The sequence below is a fragment of the Apis laboriosa genome, unplaced genomic scaffold, assembly GCF_014066325.1.
Source record: "Apis laboriosa isolate Shangri-la unplaced genomic scaffold, ASM1406632v1 scaffold81_cov154, whole genome shotgun sequence".
NCBI lineage: Eukaryota > Metazoa > Arthropoda > Insecta > Hymenoptera > Apidae > Apis > Apis laboriosa.
In genome coordinates this window covers 53,160-74,004 of record NW_025224529.1, presented here as the reverse complement: position 1 = coordinate 74,004, position 20,845 = coordinate 53,160, and the positions used below count along the sequence as shown (strand labels likewise).

General features: G+C 33.4%; 1 protein-coding gene across 6 annotated transcripts in view; it reads left to right on the top strand.

Moving 5' to 3' along the window:
- Positions 1-20,845, top strand: part of LOC122719527 (hemicentin-2-like) — a 317,917-nt gene that overhangs the window by 257,519 nt on the left and 39,553 nt on the right. For 5 of the 6 annotated variants that reach the window (XR_006347635.1, XM_043945433.1, XM_043945435.1 and 2 more), the window contains exons 2-4: positions 7,472-7,601; positions 13,426-13,637; positions 14,278-14,595. Coding sequence is in view for 5 of the 6 variants with exons in the window: in XM_043945435.1 (XP_043801370.1) it covers positions 7,472-7,601; positions 13,426-13,637; positions 14,278-14,595 (660 nt within the window). In the remaining variant the exon portion in view is untranslated. Of the gene's footprint in view, positions 1-7,471; positions 7,602-10,450; positions 11,120-13,425; positions 13,638-14,277; positions 14,596-20,845 lie in introns of those variants that run through there. The other variant, XM_043945436.1, reaches the window with a different exon arrangement.

Here is a 20,845-nt window from a genome sequence, read left to right as displayed (position 1 = left end):
AATTCGTTAATGCTATAAAAATTTTTTATAGCATTATCCTGGCAACAATAGAATTTTTCATATAATACAATATAATATAAATATGAAGGATAATTTAAGACAAATTTTGATAAAGCATTAATTAATTAAAGATATGGAAAATAATTAAATACTAGATAAAAGATAGTTTCTGATTAATATATCCTATCTTCTAATCTTTTATAGAATCATTTTATATACAATTCATGAAATTTAAAATATATTTGAAATGGCATTATATATACTTCACATAAATTATTATCAGCAAATGAAAAATATAATAATTCTAAATTCCATTTAAAATTAGTTATACTATAAGATGAATCCTTTAGAAGAATCCTTTAATTTACTTGGACGAGATACGAATGGATTTCTCGGGATATTTCTGCGAAAAAATAATTTCTCATCTATTTTTTCTCTGCACCTGAAAGGAAACGAGAAAGCTGCTTTCGAGATCCTAAAAGAATTTGCAATACAACTTGATAGAATGGCCGTATACTTGAAAATATTGCCAAACTTTAAAGCAGGTAATTAGATAGACGGTACTCTTCGAATCGATTGTAAAAGAGAAAAACACGCATCCTTGTAGTCACAGCTTATTCTTAAATCGGCTTTGCGTACTTAGTAAAGTAAATCGGAGATATACATAATCTCATTCTAAGATGGGGATCGTCAAAGGGAATCCATAAAATCGCGACAACTGCGTATAGGGTGTCTCCGAATTGTGTGAGATAGTTGGCTATCAGAAATTTAAAAAATACAATCATCTGAGAATTTCTAGAATTTCTCTTTGAAATAGAATTTTTAATCTTTACATTGTATAATTATTATTATTAAAGTGGATAATTATTAACCGTACAGTATCACACTAAGCTCTAATATATAAAGCAAAATTGCTTAACAAATTACGTATTTCATGTCACGTGAATCAAAAACACATAAAATGCTGATATTCATCAATGAATTACACCACGTATAAATTAATGAATTAACCATACGCAAAATACCTTTAAAAATACCTTACTTCAGCATTATATCCAAAGTGACATAAACGATATTATTATCTCTACAGAGAAAAAAAAAAAAATAAAAGAAAAAAATAATCGATAACTAGGAAAAACGATATCCAACAGAAGGGTTAATAGAGCCGAGAGAGCAAGGTGGACGATTAAAAGCGGTTCCATAACAAATGAAACATTCACGATTGAAATTTACGGGGGTTGCTCGGGTAAGCTTGCAAGCACAGCTTTATTTACGCGAACCGGCTGCCTACTTTGCTCCACGGTAATTACTACGGCAATTACATCGCGATTTACAGTAATTACAAGTTTTACTGGTTGAGTGGAACCTGAACTGTGCCCGTCGCGGCACTCTATACGAAGCGTGGGCACCTTTCGCCATAAAAAGCTCTCTCAAGCACCAGTAGAAACCATTAATCTACCTGCTACATTGTGGTCCACAATACATCTGGACTTAACAGAGGAATCGTCCCCTGTGCCAAGGGAATTTTTCTTCTAGCGACTGCCATTTTAATAGTTACCCCTTTTCCTTCCCTTCACTTCAAAAATGAAATGAATGAATGAATGTACAAAGGACATTAAGAAACATAAATGAGAATTGTATGTTTTCTGATGCCGTGTGTATGTAATCTGTTTTATCCATGTTTTCTTATGTGAAAAGATTTTTGATTGTTTGAAAAACGAATGGTACTTTATTCGAATCAGGAAGTAACACAGCTGTGTCTTCACGTCTTTCAATATATAAAAAGATTTATGATATACATTGCGTACATAAATATTGAAAATATTCTGAATTAAGTTATTAATTGTTACGATATCTTAGTTTAAATTCTATTGTGATGAATTATTGATGAATTATATTAGAAATATAAGTTAATAAAAATTAAATAAAAAACAAAAGATAATCTACAATCCAAATTTGACGATTGTTCAACAAACAATCAAAATTCTAAGTAGATTATAAAGATAAAATATTATTGAATGTAATTAATAAATTTTTCATTAACTACTAATACCTAATATTAACTACTAATAACTAATATTAGGAAAATTAATAATACGATTTAATTATACAACATTATATCTCATTTATCAACTTATTACGAAATGATAATCTGTTATAAACAATATTAAAATGCTTTAACATAAATTCTCAATTCATTAGTCACTTATGGACAGAGGTGATGTTTTCGAGTCACGGCTGTGTTCGAATATTACAATAATTTTGATCGGTAGACGTCATGTAGCCACCCACATGCGTCACTGCCAGATATTTTCGATGTCCACCGTCGCTTATTTGGTTTCATACGAACGCGTGCTCGGCAAACCATGGCTTATTAGCATTAATAATTTGGCAACATTTAATAAACAATCAGCCAATCTAGTTTCATCTGTCGGTCGAGTCTAGTTAAAAGACTTGATCGATAGTAAACTGCATTGTAAAGCAATATTGTGAATAATTAATAATGAATATTATATATCGTTCTCAAATATTCATTTTAATTTTATCCCAATTATTTAATTATATTTAATTTTAAAGAACCCTCCCAATTAAAGAACATTTTAAGAAATGAATTTATTATTGAATGGTAAGATAAAATTTTTTAAATAATTAAGTTTATTTAAAAAATATGTATTATTTAAATTATTAAAATTATTACAGTGAAATAAAAATAAAAATTAGAAGAATATTTTTCAATAATAAAATAAATATTCTAACTTTTTACAGAAATTATAGGAAATCTTGACTATCAAATCTAAATACAATTCGAATTTTAATTTTTTTTTATAAATACTAATAAGTTAATCATTTATAACTTTAATTAATTATTTCAAAATATAATAATAGAAAATACTAGATTTATTTATATTGGTTTCATATGAAACCAAATAATATATCACAAATAAATACCAATAATTTTAATATCAACCACAAGTAAATATATGTGATTTTTATCACAATTCCATTATATGGACAAACAACAAGACAATATAATATAAATTATGTTCAAAAACTTACAATTATTTCCGGAAGAGGGTAGGAATAAACAGCCACACGTACACACACACACTAGGCTTAATATGCCTTACTCAATATACTATAACAAAATGTAAAAACAAAATTGTAAAATAACACCCTTATATAGAAAACTGTTAATCAATTGTGCAGATCGGCAGCTATATATAGTCGATAGGGCGATATTGCACTAGCGAGTACTCGAAGCCGCCTAGCGGTATGATCGGTATTACGATTCGGCATGCAAGCCGATCGAGGCGACAATTCAAATTTATATAATACAATTATATATTATACAATTATATATTATACAATTCTGCGATGTATATATTGATTGCTGGGACATTTTTTCATCCAAAATTATTTTTACATAATAAAAAATATTATTCATCAAATATAAACACACAAATATTATTATAATATAATAAAAAAGAAGATTTATAAATTAAATTAAATTCCTTTATATAAATTATATGTATAATTATATATATATAATATATTATATGTATATGTATAATTATATATATGTATAATAATAATAATAATAATTATATGTATAATTATATATATATATATATATATATATTAAATTCCTTTATATAAAGTAAACTGTTTTTTTCTTGATGCAATTCTTTTAGGTATAATATTAAACTCATAGAAAAATTTATAGATAAATTACAATATAAATGTTATATACAATAATTGATCTAAATTGGAAGAAAAATAATCGTTTATTTGTATTTGTACAAGATAATAATAATTCAAGATATTTGATAAAAATGCACAGAAATTATTCGCGAAAATAAATAATGAATTATTGAGTTATACATCTTTCTTTGAATTTAAACTTAATTAAACACCATTTTAATAAAAAGAGAATAAAAAAATTAGAATATTGCGTTCATAAAGAAAATTAATCAAACAGAATTCATAATTTGTAATATATAGAGTCACAAAAGATTTGATCACGTAATCATTAGCATAAAAACTTACAGAGTAATTACAAAGTTCAGGGTACATTACACTAATAATTTAATAACATCAAGGAGAGAAAAGATCCTCATAGGATTGAGAACAAATTACTCTTGTTATTATTACTTTATGACTATGAACCTTGACATTTTCACCCTTTCCTGTTAATGCTATCCTTTTAGTTGCATTAATATGACAGGAAAGATAACGAACGATACTCGAACGACGACTGGCTAGTATATCTTAATAGCTTCACTTCGTTCCACCATTATCGTAAAACGATCCTGTATGCCACTCGAGGAAATAATTAACACAGAAATAAGATCTATCGCCGTACGAATCTAGATTACAACGACAAGAGTGAGTAGGATCAGAATTTGATATTTTTATTTCTGGGGCCAAGTATTAATTACCTTGATATGAGTTCTTTATAGTCCTTTATTTATTAAGAAACGATTGAAATATATATAGAAATAAAATATTTATAATATCAGTAATTTTCATCTAGCTATCTATCACATATGTATTACGTAAATATTAATAAACATTAAATATTTTTACATTCGTTAAAATAAAATATAATATATTTCCATAAAACTTTACAACACAATTGAAACAATTTTATTAATACATCGTAATATATCAATTGAAAATAATAACAAAAATCGATCTATCAGCCAATCTTTATAATCCTCCCACTTAAACTCCGCATAAAAAATAATTCAGCACATCGATAAACTATCAGAAAATATCGCATTGGGAGAGAATATCGTTTCTCGTGAAACACGAACAAAGGAGAGGAAAGAAAAGGATCGAATACGGATTCTCTCAAGTGGAATAATATTATATTTCATTTCGCTGAAGCGGGGAAAATCGAAAACATTGAAGAAAAATAAGGCTAGTTAAATTTACGCATCCAATAAAAAAAAAGAAAGAAAGAAAAAAAGAGAAAATAAACGCAACCGATATTCTTGGCACGAAAGGGATCATCCGGATCGTGGAATTCAAGATGTTCCCGCGCATTCCTTGAAACGAGAAGATCACTTATTTACGAGGCCACCAACATAAAAGCCTAAAAGAAGGAAAGAATGGAAAAGAAGGCGGGTGTTGTGTTTGATGTTACCTCGAATTGGCTAGTTAAGAAGCGGGATTCGTTGATGGATTTGTTGATGGATTCGTTTTCCGCGTAGAAAGGTTATTTATGAATCGTGAGTTGTGGCATCGATCCGTACCGGGAACGACGTGGGCGTTCGAGGATTCTTCGCCAATGGAACGGATCGCGATGCACGCTACACATCCGGCGAATTAGACGACCGATATATCGGCCAACTATGGAAGAAAATGGTGAAGAACCTATTCGTGGCAAATCGACGATAAACTTTCACAGCTTTAGCCATTAATGATTAAGGGAACGATGCTTTAAGTTATTGCTTTTCTTACTTCTTTGTGGAATTTTGTCTAAAGATAGCAAGCATTTTGTGAATCTTTATGGAGAAATTTTGTTATTTTTTTATCGTTATTTAACGTGAAAATAAGTCATATAATGTTAACAATACGTTCGCGTTTTCTATAGTTGAGTGATATATCTTAATGGGATAAGTTTAAATTAGTTTTTTGTTCAGTTTGGTAATTGATTTGGCTTATTAATTATTCAAGAGATTTAAAGATATTCTTCAATTGGATTGATTGACATCGCTACAATGAAAAATTGAGAGAAATTTTTGGGATTCACGTTTCAGTGATTAAAAATTTTAATATTTTATAAAGTGATTATCGATAAATGTGTTACAATAGTTTAAAATAATTAATGTTACATAGATTAATATAATTATGATAATTGATATAATAGATTCCTATAACTATAATTTATATACAATTGTTAAAATACATTTAATAATTTTATCCAAATATTATCTATTTATCATTTATTATTTACGTGCTATAGATAAAAATTTATCACAAACGGAATTCCAATTATTTATCGCGTAAATACTCCAAACGAAATTATCTTTATCTCTCCTATCCTCGAACAAATTTGACAATGGAATCTTACAAGAAATTTAACGTGGAAACTTGTCCGATCAATGATAATTTCAGTCAGAATTGGCGGACAAACTTTACAACGGTTCATCTCCAGACACACATCCCCAACCCAACGGTTCCTCGATTTTCACGGCTGTGTTTCCCAACTTTGCAAGAGGGTGCATGATCGACCTAAGATGGAAATCTGTGTAACAGCGGGTCCATTACAAGCGTGGTGCAGAGTGTCAGTGATCGATGAGATCCTTGGGAACGATCAGTCCTGGGAGTAGTGGTGCAATCGTTGATTTTCGTCTGACAACGATGGCAAACATGTCAATCAAGGAAGAAGGGAGATAAGGGGTGGCGGTGTTGGCGGATACACCTCGTCACCCTGTACCTCGTTAAAACGTGATAACTCCATCTACATGTAAATCTAATCGGGCAGGGGTGGCGAGGATATCAAACCACCCTCGTTAACCACAGTCAGCATCGTGAACCTGGCAAAACGAGTCAGCCGACGACTGCCTTAAACTCGGCAAGCCACGAGTTGAACCGTCAACGCGTATGTCTGCCACTGAATTCCCGTGTAATGAGACCTAATCCCGAAGGATGTCTTCTCTGTGCATCACCTTGGTCGGATTTCTATTGCCTTGTAAAACCATCCAATCCGCCCACGAGGAAACGAATGAGGTTAATTATCCTCGCTGATCCGCGTACTCCGTATGATTTAATTCCTTTCTGGTTTGTTGGTTAATATACTTGGATCATGACAGTGGATTTTAACAAATTTTTTTAAGAGGTTTCTTCTGTTCGTCTTTGGAAGAGAAGTTGTTCGATTGTTGGTTCTTGATAAAATTTCTGAAGAATTGTTCATACTCGAATGGATAAAAGCAATGTTTAAAGTTGAATATAAAGAATATTTTTTTTATATCAAAAGAAATGTTAGAGATATAAGATAGATTTATTGTTTCGTTTTAATATTTTATAGATACATTTTTGTGTCAAGAAGGAAAATGTAAACTTTAAGTAAAACTTAAGATTGAGACTATTTATTCTAAGAAAGTAATACTTATCATTTATTCGATATTTTTTCTGATAATTTATATTGTTCATATACATTGTATTGTATAAAATAAATATTACAGTTTATAAAATATTAGTTTATTCCATTTTTTAAGTATTTCAAACTATAAAATCTTTACATCTTTCATATTCAACGAATCAAGCGTTATCATAAAATTCTCAAGACTTCTCTATTAATCTTCAGTTAATTGTGATTACATCATCAAGTTTCCCCCGTAAGAATATTGAAGAGAAATAAAAGTTTCAAACTTGATCAACAAGTTTTCAAGCTTAAACAACTTTTACTTCATTTTATCGTAATACAATTAACTAATAACATTTTTCATTTTTTCATTTGCAGTTCCAGTGATTACTATCAGCGGGGTTGTAGGAAACAAAGTGCACCTTCCTTGTGATATTCGTTCTGCCGACAACGACGAAGTGAGCATGGTACTGTGGTACAAGGAGGGTGCTGGAGAACCCATCTACAGGTGAGTTAACAATAACGCAAATCGAAATTGCAATCGATCGAAACAAACTAAATTCTTTATCCCCAGCTCCTTCCACTCATCATCACGATTCGATGTGACCGCGATAAAAAGTCACGAATTCGCCAGAAATTCTCTACCAACGGTTACATGTCGCGTTTGGTTGGGGCGTCATCTAAAATTTTCCCGAAACTCGATAATCCGGGAATATAAATTGCTCGGAAGAAATAAAACGAGGAGCACTGCGGGCGTGGCCGTAGGGGTGGATAAAGGACGGTCCAGAAATTCCTCGCGTTATTTTCCACGGCGAACTTCATTTGCTTGCCGACTCGCTATTTCGCTTCCGCGACCCGTGAAATTTTGCATATAGAATGGTGCTTGGCCCGCAAACCTTCGAACCTCGCCTCCCCCTTCCCTGCCCCGCAAAGAAGCGCGACAGACCCCCCCCTCGACCAAGAGGGTGCGGAAACACCGGGATCGCGTGGAATCTCTTGGCTCGGGTCATATTTAAGAAATGTAATAAGGTGTAAGATATGTGCGGGGGCAGGCGATGCATCGTCTCCTGCCTCTCTCCCTCCCTCCCTCCTTTTCTCTCCTCCGCTTCTGTCCAGAAAAGAGAAAGGGCGGAGGTATATGAATCGCGGACGCGTAGGTCGTCGCCTCTTGTAAAGTCAGTTTAATCCTCCCCCCGTGGGGGAGGGGGGACCTTAAATTTAGAGGCAGACAGACGCACCCCCCTTGTATCTTTCTCGACTTCGAGCTTTCCGCGTACTCTTCCTCCGGCTGAAGCTGTAAAATATTTATGGCTAGGCACGCTTCCTCGCTTATCATACGTGCGCCAGACTGTTAAAGACGGGAAATATCATTCCTTGCCTTTTCCCTTGTTTTCCTCGATTTGTCGCGACATCTTGCTTCATGAACAGGTAATAAAGAAGATACGTTTCGCATTTCTTAAGTGAATTCAGCTCTGACTTTCTTTTAGCTTGGAAATATGTACGAAACTTCACATAGGGAGCATCAATAATTGTCGTTTTATCGATTGTTAACAGCTATGGAAGGAAATGTGAAACATTTTCTTTTTTTTTTTTGTTATATTTTACGAGTAAAATAACTCGTAAGTCAGATATTCGTATCAGAATTATACGATTTTGTAAGTAAATTATGTCGTAAATTGTTAATAAAATGACTTTTATTGCCAGATTTATATCAGTTTCTTACGAGATATAAAAGTCATTCAAAGGATTTTAGCACGAAGAAAATTAGGTTGGATAGATTATGGATCACAGAAAAAGTAAATTATATATTATTTTCTAATATTTGCAAAAATATTCTACTCTAAAAATTTATTACTGAGATGTACTTGATTTAATGAAGTAATGTTCAAATCTTTTATGGCTCGCACAATATTTCATAACCTACTTATCAATGTACGCTAAATTTGTTCGTATATGCACGAGAAATAAATAGGCTCTCAGATTTCCTAAATTAATGCAGCATAATGAAAACGTGCATTCTAAAGGGAAAGCGAACAGCACTCGTGATTATGACTAATAGTAAGTACCGTAGAGTATGCCTTGATAAACAGGGGTAATTTTTTGATTAATCCAACGAGAAATGAAAAACGGAACGCTAGTTCTGCCCTCGAGCCAAATCCCATGTCGGGAGATAAGCGTTGGCTTGTTTTATATATGTAAATCTACTCCTCTGCATATCGTGAAAACTTGGACGAATTATGATATTATATTTGGAATCCCTTTTAGTTAAGTTGATTAAGTTGTTAACGTTTTTTAAATCTTACCCTTTCGTACTCACTCGTATTATCCCCCCTGTCGCGTGTTCTGTGACTCGTAATCACATTACGCCGATTTATTCGGCCATTTGAACTTTTCACCCTCTTCCCCCCATCAGAAAGTCTGGTTCATTCGATTCTCTCGATTATCGATTCATCTACTTACTTCGTTTCCCTCGATGACCCCGATTTTCTACGTTTCCTTACTCTTTTTATTTTCTTCGGACCAGACAACCTTCGACTTTTCATGAAATTTCTAATAATATTTGTGAGATCTCTGAACAACCTCTTCAATTGCCCTGTAGGGACATCGTTTCATAAAATTGAATCTGTCCAATTTCATTCGCTACTCTCCTTGGAAATATTTAAATCGTGTGCATTATGCGAATGGTCGTTCTTTCACGACGGTTAATAGTTTATTATCGAATGTATATATAGGAATGAACAGAGATGAAAGTCTGTTCTTTTATAAAATAGCGAATAAGGATAATTCTATTGAAACGTAGGTTTAATCGAAGAGCATACGTATATAATAATTACATTGTAGAAATATGAAGGTAATTTCATTATACTTTTACATAAAAAGATATAATTTAACTTTAACTTAACTTTTAATAATAATAATTATAATAATTTATTATTTAATTATAATTTATTATAATTATAATAATTTATAATTATTATTAATTATTATTATTATTAAATTATTATAAATTATTTTAATAAATTATTTATTTTAATAAATCATTTTTGTAATATATATAATTTCATGTAATAATACAAATTATTAAAATATTATTATCGCTACATTACAGTGACCAAACATTGTTTTCTTCACAACTATGACTAATACGGTTTATAAACAATGGATTAAATTATTCCAAGAATACCACAATCGTAACATACACACTATCCATTAACAAATCAAAACTTTTCAAAAGAAACGTAAACACAACATACGACGTAGAAGCCACGAGGGACCAGTTCTCGAGTTATCGCGGCACGGTATTCACGGTTGCGCCGTCGATCCTCGCCTCGACTCTCAAATCCGCCTCTCGTGATTTCCAATAAAAACCTGGGCGAGCCGGGAATCGCCTCGATTTCCATCCACCCAGGGCCGCGTTCGATCGTCGATTCTTCTTTCGAAAATCTCCGCGAATCGGCCGAGGTGATCGACGAGGCACGCGAGAGGCGCGTCGACCGATCGATCGAAAGATTCAGCCAGGGAACTCAGACAGCCGGGAATCGCTTTGCCAGGGTTATCGCTCGTCGAAAGCCGAGGAACGAACGCGTTATACCCACGAATCGCTTCCAACCGCCCACGGAAGCCTGGCGATTTTCTGAAAAGAGACGAGGGATCCTGTCGAATATGCAGAGGCGAGCGTGTGTGCGTGGCTGGTTGCATCCATACGGGAAGGGCCCTGAGGGCTAGCCGCCTGAAGGCAAGCAACTACACGGATGTCCGGACGGCAGCGGCACGTCACGGAAGCGCTTTCCTCGTCTGTTGGAAGTGCGAAGTGGAAGAATTAAATCGTATTTCAACGTCAATGCCGCGGAAGCAGCCGGTGGAGTGGGACAGCTTTGGGAATACTCAGTCACGAGCGGAAATCCGAACTCCCGTGCAGCCCTGGAACGCAATTTAACTTTTAGTCGGTCGGCTTCCACGCTCCCTGCGATCTCTCTATCTTCTTTCTTTGCGCCCCTTCTCACCACTTCTGTCGCGATATCAGAGGTAAGAAAAACAGGGATGACGAGGGGAACGGGGATAAAGATCCAACGTATCCGTTGTCACGACTTTCGTCCCTTTCCCTCTTTTCCTCTCCGAATTCCCTTCCTGGATGGGGATGTTTAATATGCAATCACGCAAGGAAGATGGCTCTCCACGATGTATGCGCCTAACCCCTTTATCCCGTCGAATTATAATTCCGTTACGCTTTTCCCCGTCGTTAAGACCTTCACGGCGTGATGAAGGATCTTAAATCGCGAGTCTGCTTGGACTCTCTGATCCCGATGTTGGAATTACGTAGCAGGATCTTCTAAATGTGTTTGAGAAGGTAAAAGATGTGCGAGGAGGATAAAGAATAAATTTGAAATTGTTCGAGGAAGAACAAAATCTGAGGAATTTGATTCTTTGTAATGAATATTTATTTTAAATATTTTGCGTGTTTTTCTATGATACACGTATGTATTCTTCGGATTTTTCTTTAGAATCTCAAAATAATTACCTTGCGTTTCGAGACATACACAGAAATATCGATATTCCATCATTTTTCCAATATTTCTTAATATTTCTTCTAAATGTACAATTTTCATTTCGGTTCATTGAGATGTATTTTATGTTATGGTTAGCTTTTGAAATAAAGAAAAAAAATAAAAAAGAAAATAGCTATGCTTTTCATAGAAAGTTATTATTTTTTATTTAATAGTTAGTTTATTTCAATAGTACATTCCTATCGGGAAACTGGTTTGCTTGTTCAATTTATAATGGTTTTTATGCTCGAAGAAAATAGAAATAACGAAAATAGATATAACTCTATGAAGTCCTGTATATTCAACTATACAGAAAGTTATTACAATACAAGTTAATTTCGTACAGCCATTGTAAAAAACATACATATGGATCGGAACATAAATAATCCTTTAAAGTTAATAAAAAATTTTACGAACATTTATTTAACAAAGGGATAGAAATCCATCTAAATTGAAAGGAATGAGATGCTTTTTGAAATGAATTATTTGTAAAATATATTTGATATAACAATTATTCATATTAATCATTTCCAACATAATATGAAGAGGATACAAAGAATGAAATTGAAAAAAAGAAGCATGGAATGAAATTAAAAAAGAGAGCATTTATAAATACAATCCAATAAAAAACAAAATATTAATTCCTTTAATTATCAATCCGTCTCATTTATAAAAAATATATATATATATATGTATTTATTTTATACTTGAAAAGATTTTCAAGTTTCTTGGTATTCGCGCAATTAAACTTGAAGCATTATTAAATTTCGCGAACGAAAGTTTCCCTCATGCTCAATTAGACTCAGAAGACACGATTATCCACTTCATAATCGTGTTACCAATGATTTCGAAATTCGTAGTTGGATCGAAGACGGAATCGTCGAGGATCTGAGGAGCTTGCACGAGCATGTTCTCAACTTCGCACGTTACACCAACTAAAGTGTACGACGCAAGACGGCTCGAAGACCGTTGTCGACTGTCGGATCTTCGAGATTATAGGTGCTTGTTCCATGAAAATTCTCGTCTCAGTTCCATGGGATTTTAGTATTAACTCGTATCTAACAGAAATGTTCTCTACGAAGAAACGTAGATCCGTTGAAGTTTTTTTTTTTTTACAATCTAAATCTCTTAATAAGTGAAATTGTTAAGGATTTCGAGCAGAAATATGGTGGAAATTAAAGTAGAAGTAAAAGTAGAATAAAAGTGAAATAATATCCAATTATATAAAAAAAACAATTTAAGTAATTAATTTCAGTTAAGTAATTAATTCGTGAAAAATTGATAATTGATTCGTTCAATAAATTATTTTTTTTAAATTATATGATATTTTACATTGGATGGAGATACAAAATTTTCACTACTATACAAAAATACAAGAAAACTCGTTTCATGTATTTTTGCTGTGTTACTTCTTCACTATTTGGACAGAATTGAAATGGAAAAGTAAATTGATAATTTCGTTTCATTCCATGTTTGCAAAGTACACAATCTACGAAAAAAATAACGTAAAATACATTAAATATAGAATGTATTATTAGAATAATTTATTGAAATAAAAATTATCTTTTCTATTGTTATTTTCTATTATTACATCGATCTTAACAGTTTAATCTAACAACTTTTTCATTAAAAAGTTGTATCAAACTCTTCCTACGATTTAAAAAAAGTACTATACTTTTCTACTTTTTTCCACGATACCATCGACTCGATACAAGTTCATACAATAAAAAAACAATAGTTTCGTGGTTACTTGACATCGCTACAAAGAAGTACAACCGATGGTTTCAGCTTCGACGTCCGTGGTCGCCGACAGTTCAACAATGCTCGCCTCTGGTCGTCGCCGACGGCACTGGGACCAAGAGCTTTTTTTATCACAGCGTCGAATCCTGCTCACCTCAGCATCGATCGGCTGGAAACTAAGGACGAAGGGATCTATCGGTGTCGAGTGGACTTTAAGAATTCGCCGACGAGAAAGCAAAAGATGAATTTGACTGTTATAGGTGAGCAATTCATTTCAACTTAACAAAAATTACAATGTGTCTGAATTATGCAATTGATATTCGATCGTATAACAAACAAGAAAGATTAACTATAATCCTATAACTATGTCCAACATTATATTTCATAAGAAATCCATCCAATCTAACATTGCGCAAGACACTATCTAATTCGAAGAAGAGAGAAAGAGAGAGAAAAAGCGATTATTTATTCGTATTATTTATTCGAAATTTATACTCGTATTTCTATCCAACGGTGGAAAGAATTAAATATCCAACCCTTGGATATAAATAAATCGCTCGGTGGCCAAGCTGGTGCGCAATTTACCGTTTCACGCGGAAATTCAACCGGGGGACTGGACGGTTTTTAGCCGTTCGTTTGCCAGGGTTTGCACGTAATCGTCGACAAAAGAGTATTCACCGTATGGTAAATCACTCGCATCAGCGGAACTCAATTGGCCCTAATCAATCTTTCACGAGTAAATCACGCCGGCACGCAGGCAGCGCGATAGATCAGCCATTCTCAAGCGGCGGACAAATAATCAATCCGCATTTCCGCTGATTCAATCACGTGCGCGCGTGCCCTCGTGTGCGTGCACACGAATACACACGGTGCGTTTACACGTGTGTCTTTGGCGCGCAGTTCCTCCGTCGAAGCCGATGATACTGGACGGGACGACGAGGGACATCTCGAGGTTGGAGGAGCCGTACAACGAGGGGAGTGACGTGAACCTGATTTGCGAGGTACGAGGTGGCAGGCCGCCCCCGAAGCTGACGTGGTACCTCGAGAACACCGTGATAGACGAATCCTATCGCTACAATGCCGAGACTGGACTCACGGTTAATCTCTTGTCCTATCCCAAAGTTGGAAGGCAACATCTGAAGGCTCGGTTGATCTGCGAGGCGAGCAACACAAATTTGGTGCCACCGCAGACCAGGCTGGTCATCTTGGATATGAATCGTAAGTATACGAAATTTTAAACTTTTTTTTTTTAAATTTTTCGATTCTTTTATTTTAAACTATGGCGAAAGATTGGCGAAGAACGAAATATCACTTCGAATTTAGACTCTTTAAGATTTAAGATCCTGCCCGGAGTTAATGTAATTGATGAGGGTGCTTGAGGCTTTCAATTGTATTGTTTTGATTAATTAAATAAAAGGAATTTTATTCAGTGATCAGTGATCTGGAACGATCAATGGTCTGGAATGTGAGCACGTTGAGTTTACAAGTATAATATATCAATTCCAAGGTTCAATTCAAATCAATTTCAATTTTTATTTGTTATTTGCATCGGGAAGTTGTAATGAAAATATAAATTTAGGATTTGTATTTTTCTAAAGATATAATATTCTTTAGATGAATGTAAAATGGCATGTAGACGTTGTTGCGATACAAGATATTGTTCCATTCTTACAGATTTAATTGAAATAATCTGCGATTGGTGTGATTTAATTAGATAAGCAATATAAAATGTAAAATTTCTTGGGAAGTTGCCATTGGTTAATGAGAATATTCTTCGAAACGAAACGTTTATTTAGGAACAGGAATAAATTAGAGAGATGAATGGAGAGAAAGGAATTTGAATAAATGATTAATCAAAAAACAGAATTTATTTAGTGAGTTTACTAACTGGTAATACTTTACATTTTGAGAAATAGCTAGATTAATAAATTTAAAAATTTTTCTTTGTAAATCAGTTTCTAAAAATAATTTTAGAATTCGAATAATAATAATAATTGGATATATTCAAACAAATTTAATTAGACAATCTCATCTGTGATTTAATCGTAGATTAATAATTCACGAAAAAGGTAATGGAACTATTGAAATATTTATTTCATTACCTTTAACGTGAAAATGGAATGAAATGCAATTAAAATATAATTTATAAATGGCTATTTTCTGATTCAGTTCTCTTATCGTGTAATTATTTATTGAACTTGCATTACAGAAATATCAAAAAATATTAAAATAAGATATGAAATAAAATAGATTTGATATTCAAAAAAAAAGAAAAAAACGAAGACTTATCCATTCAATATAAGTTACATAAAATAAGATAAAAGGATGCAATTTTTCTTCGTGTATGTTCTCAAATTGCTTGACAAAATTTGTTTCTAAATTATACACGTCATATCATTTGTTATCATAATGAAATTGTGCCAAATTGTGCCACCAAATTACTTCCGTGTGCTATAAATAGATAGAATCGTAATACTGGTTTCAGTCAAGTGAAAAACATTTAAAGAGATGCAAGAAAGAAGTTTTTTGCGATCTTTGATTTGAGGCTTTCGTAACGAAATTATGCAGAAACCAGTTTGTTTGCACGCGTGATTAACGCATATGTCATGCTGAATGCGCGACTTGCACGCTTGTCTCAAGATAGACAATCTGATTTCTTATGGCTTCAAAATGTTCGTACTTGCAACCGATTTGAGAACATTCTATATATTCATTCAATAATTTATATCTCACTGCAAGTTCATATAAATATTAATGACATAAACATTTTTTCCTAATTATAAATAAATAAAATTATAAATAAATAAAATTATCAGTTGTCGACAAACTGGATTAGCTTGAGATCATTAATAATTATTTCACAATGTTTTCATTGATAGAATCTCGCCGACCATATGCATTTACTCGCACATTGAATATATAATTAATATTGATTATTATTCGAAAGATATTAAGCTGTATCTATTCATTAATATGCTCAGCGATTGTGACTCGTTTCACGTACAGTAAACTCAGGAATTCGACAACTATCTTATCCACCCTTATTCACGTATTTAAATAAAAATTAATCAAAATCAATAATATAATTATAAACCTTTCTAACTTTTCTGGCATATAAATCAGCCTCATTTTTGCAATTTTTAACAATCCTTTATCCACCACTTCCGTTCAAAACCCGAATATCTCCCGATCGATTCACCGTGCGTGCGATTAATTTGCCCGATTCGATATCCATACCCACGTTCGTGCCACGAAAGGAACAGAACATCATAGAATGATTCCCGTACGACTATCGGAATTAAAGTCCAATTCGGCCTAATCTGAAAGGGAATCAGAGGAAAATCCAGCGTGCTAGATCCACCGATAAACGCTTCAAAGTAATATTCTCCGCGGCCCGCGCGAAGCCACCTGACCTAGAGGGCGCTTGATCGGCCTCTGCCCCGGTTATCGCCCTATCTACCATCGCGGTTAAACAATTCTCCACGACGATTTCTTGGGAGCCCTCTCTCCCACCCTCCCTCCCGGCTACCGAACGCCTTTTCACGTGGTCCTGCCGGGACAAGGTGTTCACGCGCTGAACCTATTAGTCGTCCCATTCGAGATCGAACGTTGAAGATAACAGTAACGCCTCTCGCAAGACGGATCAGTGGATCGCGTGCCTGCTGCCCTCGCGGCTTCGATTCCGTGTTTCTACACCGAGCTCTTGCCGTGTTCAACCGTTGTCGGTCGATACCGGTGACGAGGCGTCGTGTGTGCCATACACCTTTCTCGTCTCGTGTGTATACAGGGTGTCCAATTTAAATCGACCCCCCTCGAATTGTTGATGAGCTGTAACCTCGTGATGGATTAGTAAATTTGATTAGGAAAAAATGGTGCTATTTACAGCAAAAAATAGGGATATTTTCTAGAAATAGGTGGATAAGCTAGATTAAGAAGATGTATGTAACTTTATACGATATTTAAATAATCAAATGTACATATAATTAAATTAATCACGTTAAATTTTATACCTCCTTGAAACTTTTATTTGAAACAATTGGCAGATATTCGGGTCGATTTAAATGAGACACTCTGTATATGTGTATACACGTGTATGATGTATGTGTGCAATTGTACGCTCTTGCGGTGTACAGGGCGAAGAATGCGACTTGTACGACTGTGGCACGCGTTTAGGTGTTCGCGAGCGAGTTGGCGACGAGATATATTGTGCATACGGGGTTGGAAGGTGGTTTCATTGGGTGAAGGGGTTGGAACACGCCGGCTTAGAGAGTTTTGGTCGGGAATCGTAACTGTTACGAGGGGTAAAACTATTCGAACTTGGCGATAACGTTAATGCAAACACGCGTAAAATCATTAGTGGCTCGGGTTCTCGTGCTCGTGCTTAATTCGTACGTCATTGTCTGATTTTGACGATCGATTCCTTGTGATCCTTTAGATTTACACATGTTCCTCGTTTAAGTGATTTAACGCGTTGTCGAATGATCATAATTTATGTACAACGTATCATGGCACGAAAAGTTGTGCAACAAAAGTAAAGTACGTATTAGGATATATTAAATTTAATGAAATAATTCTTAACAAATATTTGGTTATATTTGGTTATATTTTTAATAATGAAAAAAGTCTTGTCTTTAATGTTTCAAATGAACAAAATTTGTTTTAGTAATTCTCTTTATTTTCTCTTTTTCTAAATCTAATCTTTAAACATACTTACGTATATCTCGGTATTATAATTAAAATTAATTTCTAAACAAAATTTCCTCGTCAATATTAAACTTTACGTATTCATAATTAAAAAGAATCGAGAATAAGAGCGTAAAAAATAAAAGACAAATTGTAAAAGACAAATCGTGGCGATTAAATCTAAAACGTTGCATTAAAAATTAAATGGGCTATATTCCTACGAGAATAGGGGCAAATAATTGTCCCTTTAATGTCTAAATAGAGCAATTTGCGGCGCTAATTAAGATTTAAAGACTGGTATAAACGGGCATCGTATTATTGATATGTATCGCCACACTGATCGCCGATAATTCACATCCGGTTGATCTGAATGCTCACCAAACGCGTGCACGCATGAAACATGCGCCCATACGGCGGCTACTCGTGATCGTGCAGATGTACAATCGTGTTCGGTCGCAATATTTGCTCGCGAGCAACGATGCGTGTTTGAATTATTCCTGGAATGATAATTAATAATAAATCCGAAACGATACGATGGATCTTCTCGTCAAATTATTCTGACTCTACACGAAAAATCATTATATGATGATCCGTGTCACGAAATATCATCGCCACTATTGCGAAATTTATGATAGCAGATGAATTATATTAATTCATTTATGAAATAATAGAGAAATAGTGGAAAGTATTCTCTAATATATATTTTTCTAATGATATTTTCAAGCAACGAGAATGAAATATCAGACACGATTGAAAGATAAAAGTATGTGCACGTTAGTTGATAAACTTAGTTGTCAACTTAAATCAATTTAAAACGTGGATCATTTTTATCGAAATCATCGATCTATGAAGTGAATTTCAAAAAATCCAAATAACCATTCGAAGAAACGAAAGCTTACATTCAATTGCAAAGCTATAGATTGACGAGGTTATATCAAATTGACTTGGAGGAGTACTCAAACAGAAAACGATAATTTTCCAAGATAAACACGGGTGGCGACATTAAGGTAGATCGTGGAACGTTAATCATGCAGGTGTTAATTCATGATTTCGATGGTTGGGCATACATCTATGTAAACGATGGACGTGCATTGGTAAGTCAATAGAACGTGCGTAGGCGAAGCTTATACACTCAAATTAACGATAATAGCACAAGGTAAACTTCGTCGAGTGCTTGAAATGTAAAAATGCAGTATGCGTGTGATAAACGTGAACAGGCTTAACATTTATTTCTCTTCGTTCTAATTTTTTAATTTCTATAATATTCTATACCAAATACGCGTGTTGAATTATAATGAACATTCTTATTTTCTTATGTAAGGAGAAATATATGTAGCTTTTTTCTTTTGTGCTATTTTATTGATAATATCGAATACTTACTTTTCTTTTCTAGTTTTTGCGATAAAAATGGATGATTCGAGTAATTATGATACAACATTTTTGGAAAAGAATTTATATTAATAATTGAGAGATCGAATCAAATACAAAAATTAATAGAGAATATTTGTTGAAGCTTATTTTTCAAATTAATAATAAAGATAGAATATAATGGAGAATTATATCCTTATCTTGCTTCGTCCAATGAAAAATTAAATTGCTTATAATTTGAATAATCTTCAACAAACAATTTTTGCATACCTATTTTATTTTATTTATTTCTTATTTTTCAGACTAACTGTTTAAATTTTTTATCTATTCCATTCGAACACTCTGTATATGTTTTATGCTCTCGTGTTAACTCTTCTGAAGGTAAAAATAAAAGCAATACATATATGCAACTATTACAGATCGAAATTTTCGTTCAACGTTTTAAAGCAATCCAATCACCGAGGAGCAATCTGGAACGGATTTTTTTTTTTTTCACTAATTGATCGCAAAAAGTACAGTCAATTCCCCATTGTTTCTTGAAAGGCAGGAAGCCGCGATCACGATGCAACAACACGCGATGCTTCGTGCAACAAACGATACAGCCTTTGATTTCAGCTTTTCCATTCTTATCGATGCTTCATACGTGTTTCTGACGTGTTTCGCACGAAACGAACTTTCGCGATTCTTGTCCACGATTTTTCAAACATCACGGACTAATTGAAAGTTAAAATTGCTGGGCACTCGGACTTCGGACTTCGTTTAACTCACGGTATTTTCTTCTTATTGTTTCGTTTTTTTTTAATTTAATTCGTTGAAATAAATTGTTATAAATAATATCGTTTTAAATAATAAAAGTTATATATAGTTTATTATATATTTTATTAAATTTATTAGTATACATTCGTTTCAAAAACGAAATAAAAGAGAGAAAAAAAGTAGAAAAGTGATGTAATAATAATCCAACAAGTAGAGTAATTTTAAAATAATGAAACATAATCAATCATACACAGATATTCCATAAAAATAGGAAAAGAATTCAATGCAATATTATTTATATTCGTTGAATTGAAACATTTTCTATTAAAAAAAAAAAAAAAAATTAAAGAATCAATTAATTTAATCATTTTTATCAATATTAAAAATTATCAAGCATATCTTGTCAAATCTATAAAACATTTTTCATCTTACAATCAACAATTATCTCCATGTCATTTCCATTTCAACAAGATCCTTCATTGTTTTCCCTCTTTAAGTTTCAAAGAATATCGTTTTTACGTGGACTGTTCCCAGTTAATGAGGATCTTTAGAAATGTGAACATATGTATAAGGGACGAAAAGGGAACGAGAGGTTGATCGTACGATGAGAAGGATCACCATTGCACATACAGTAGCAGGAGAATCCACGAAACGGAACGGA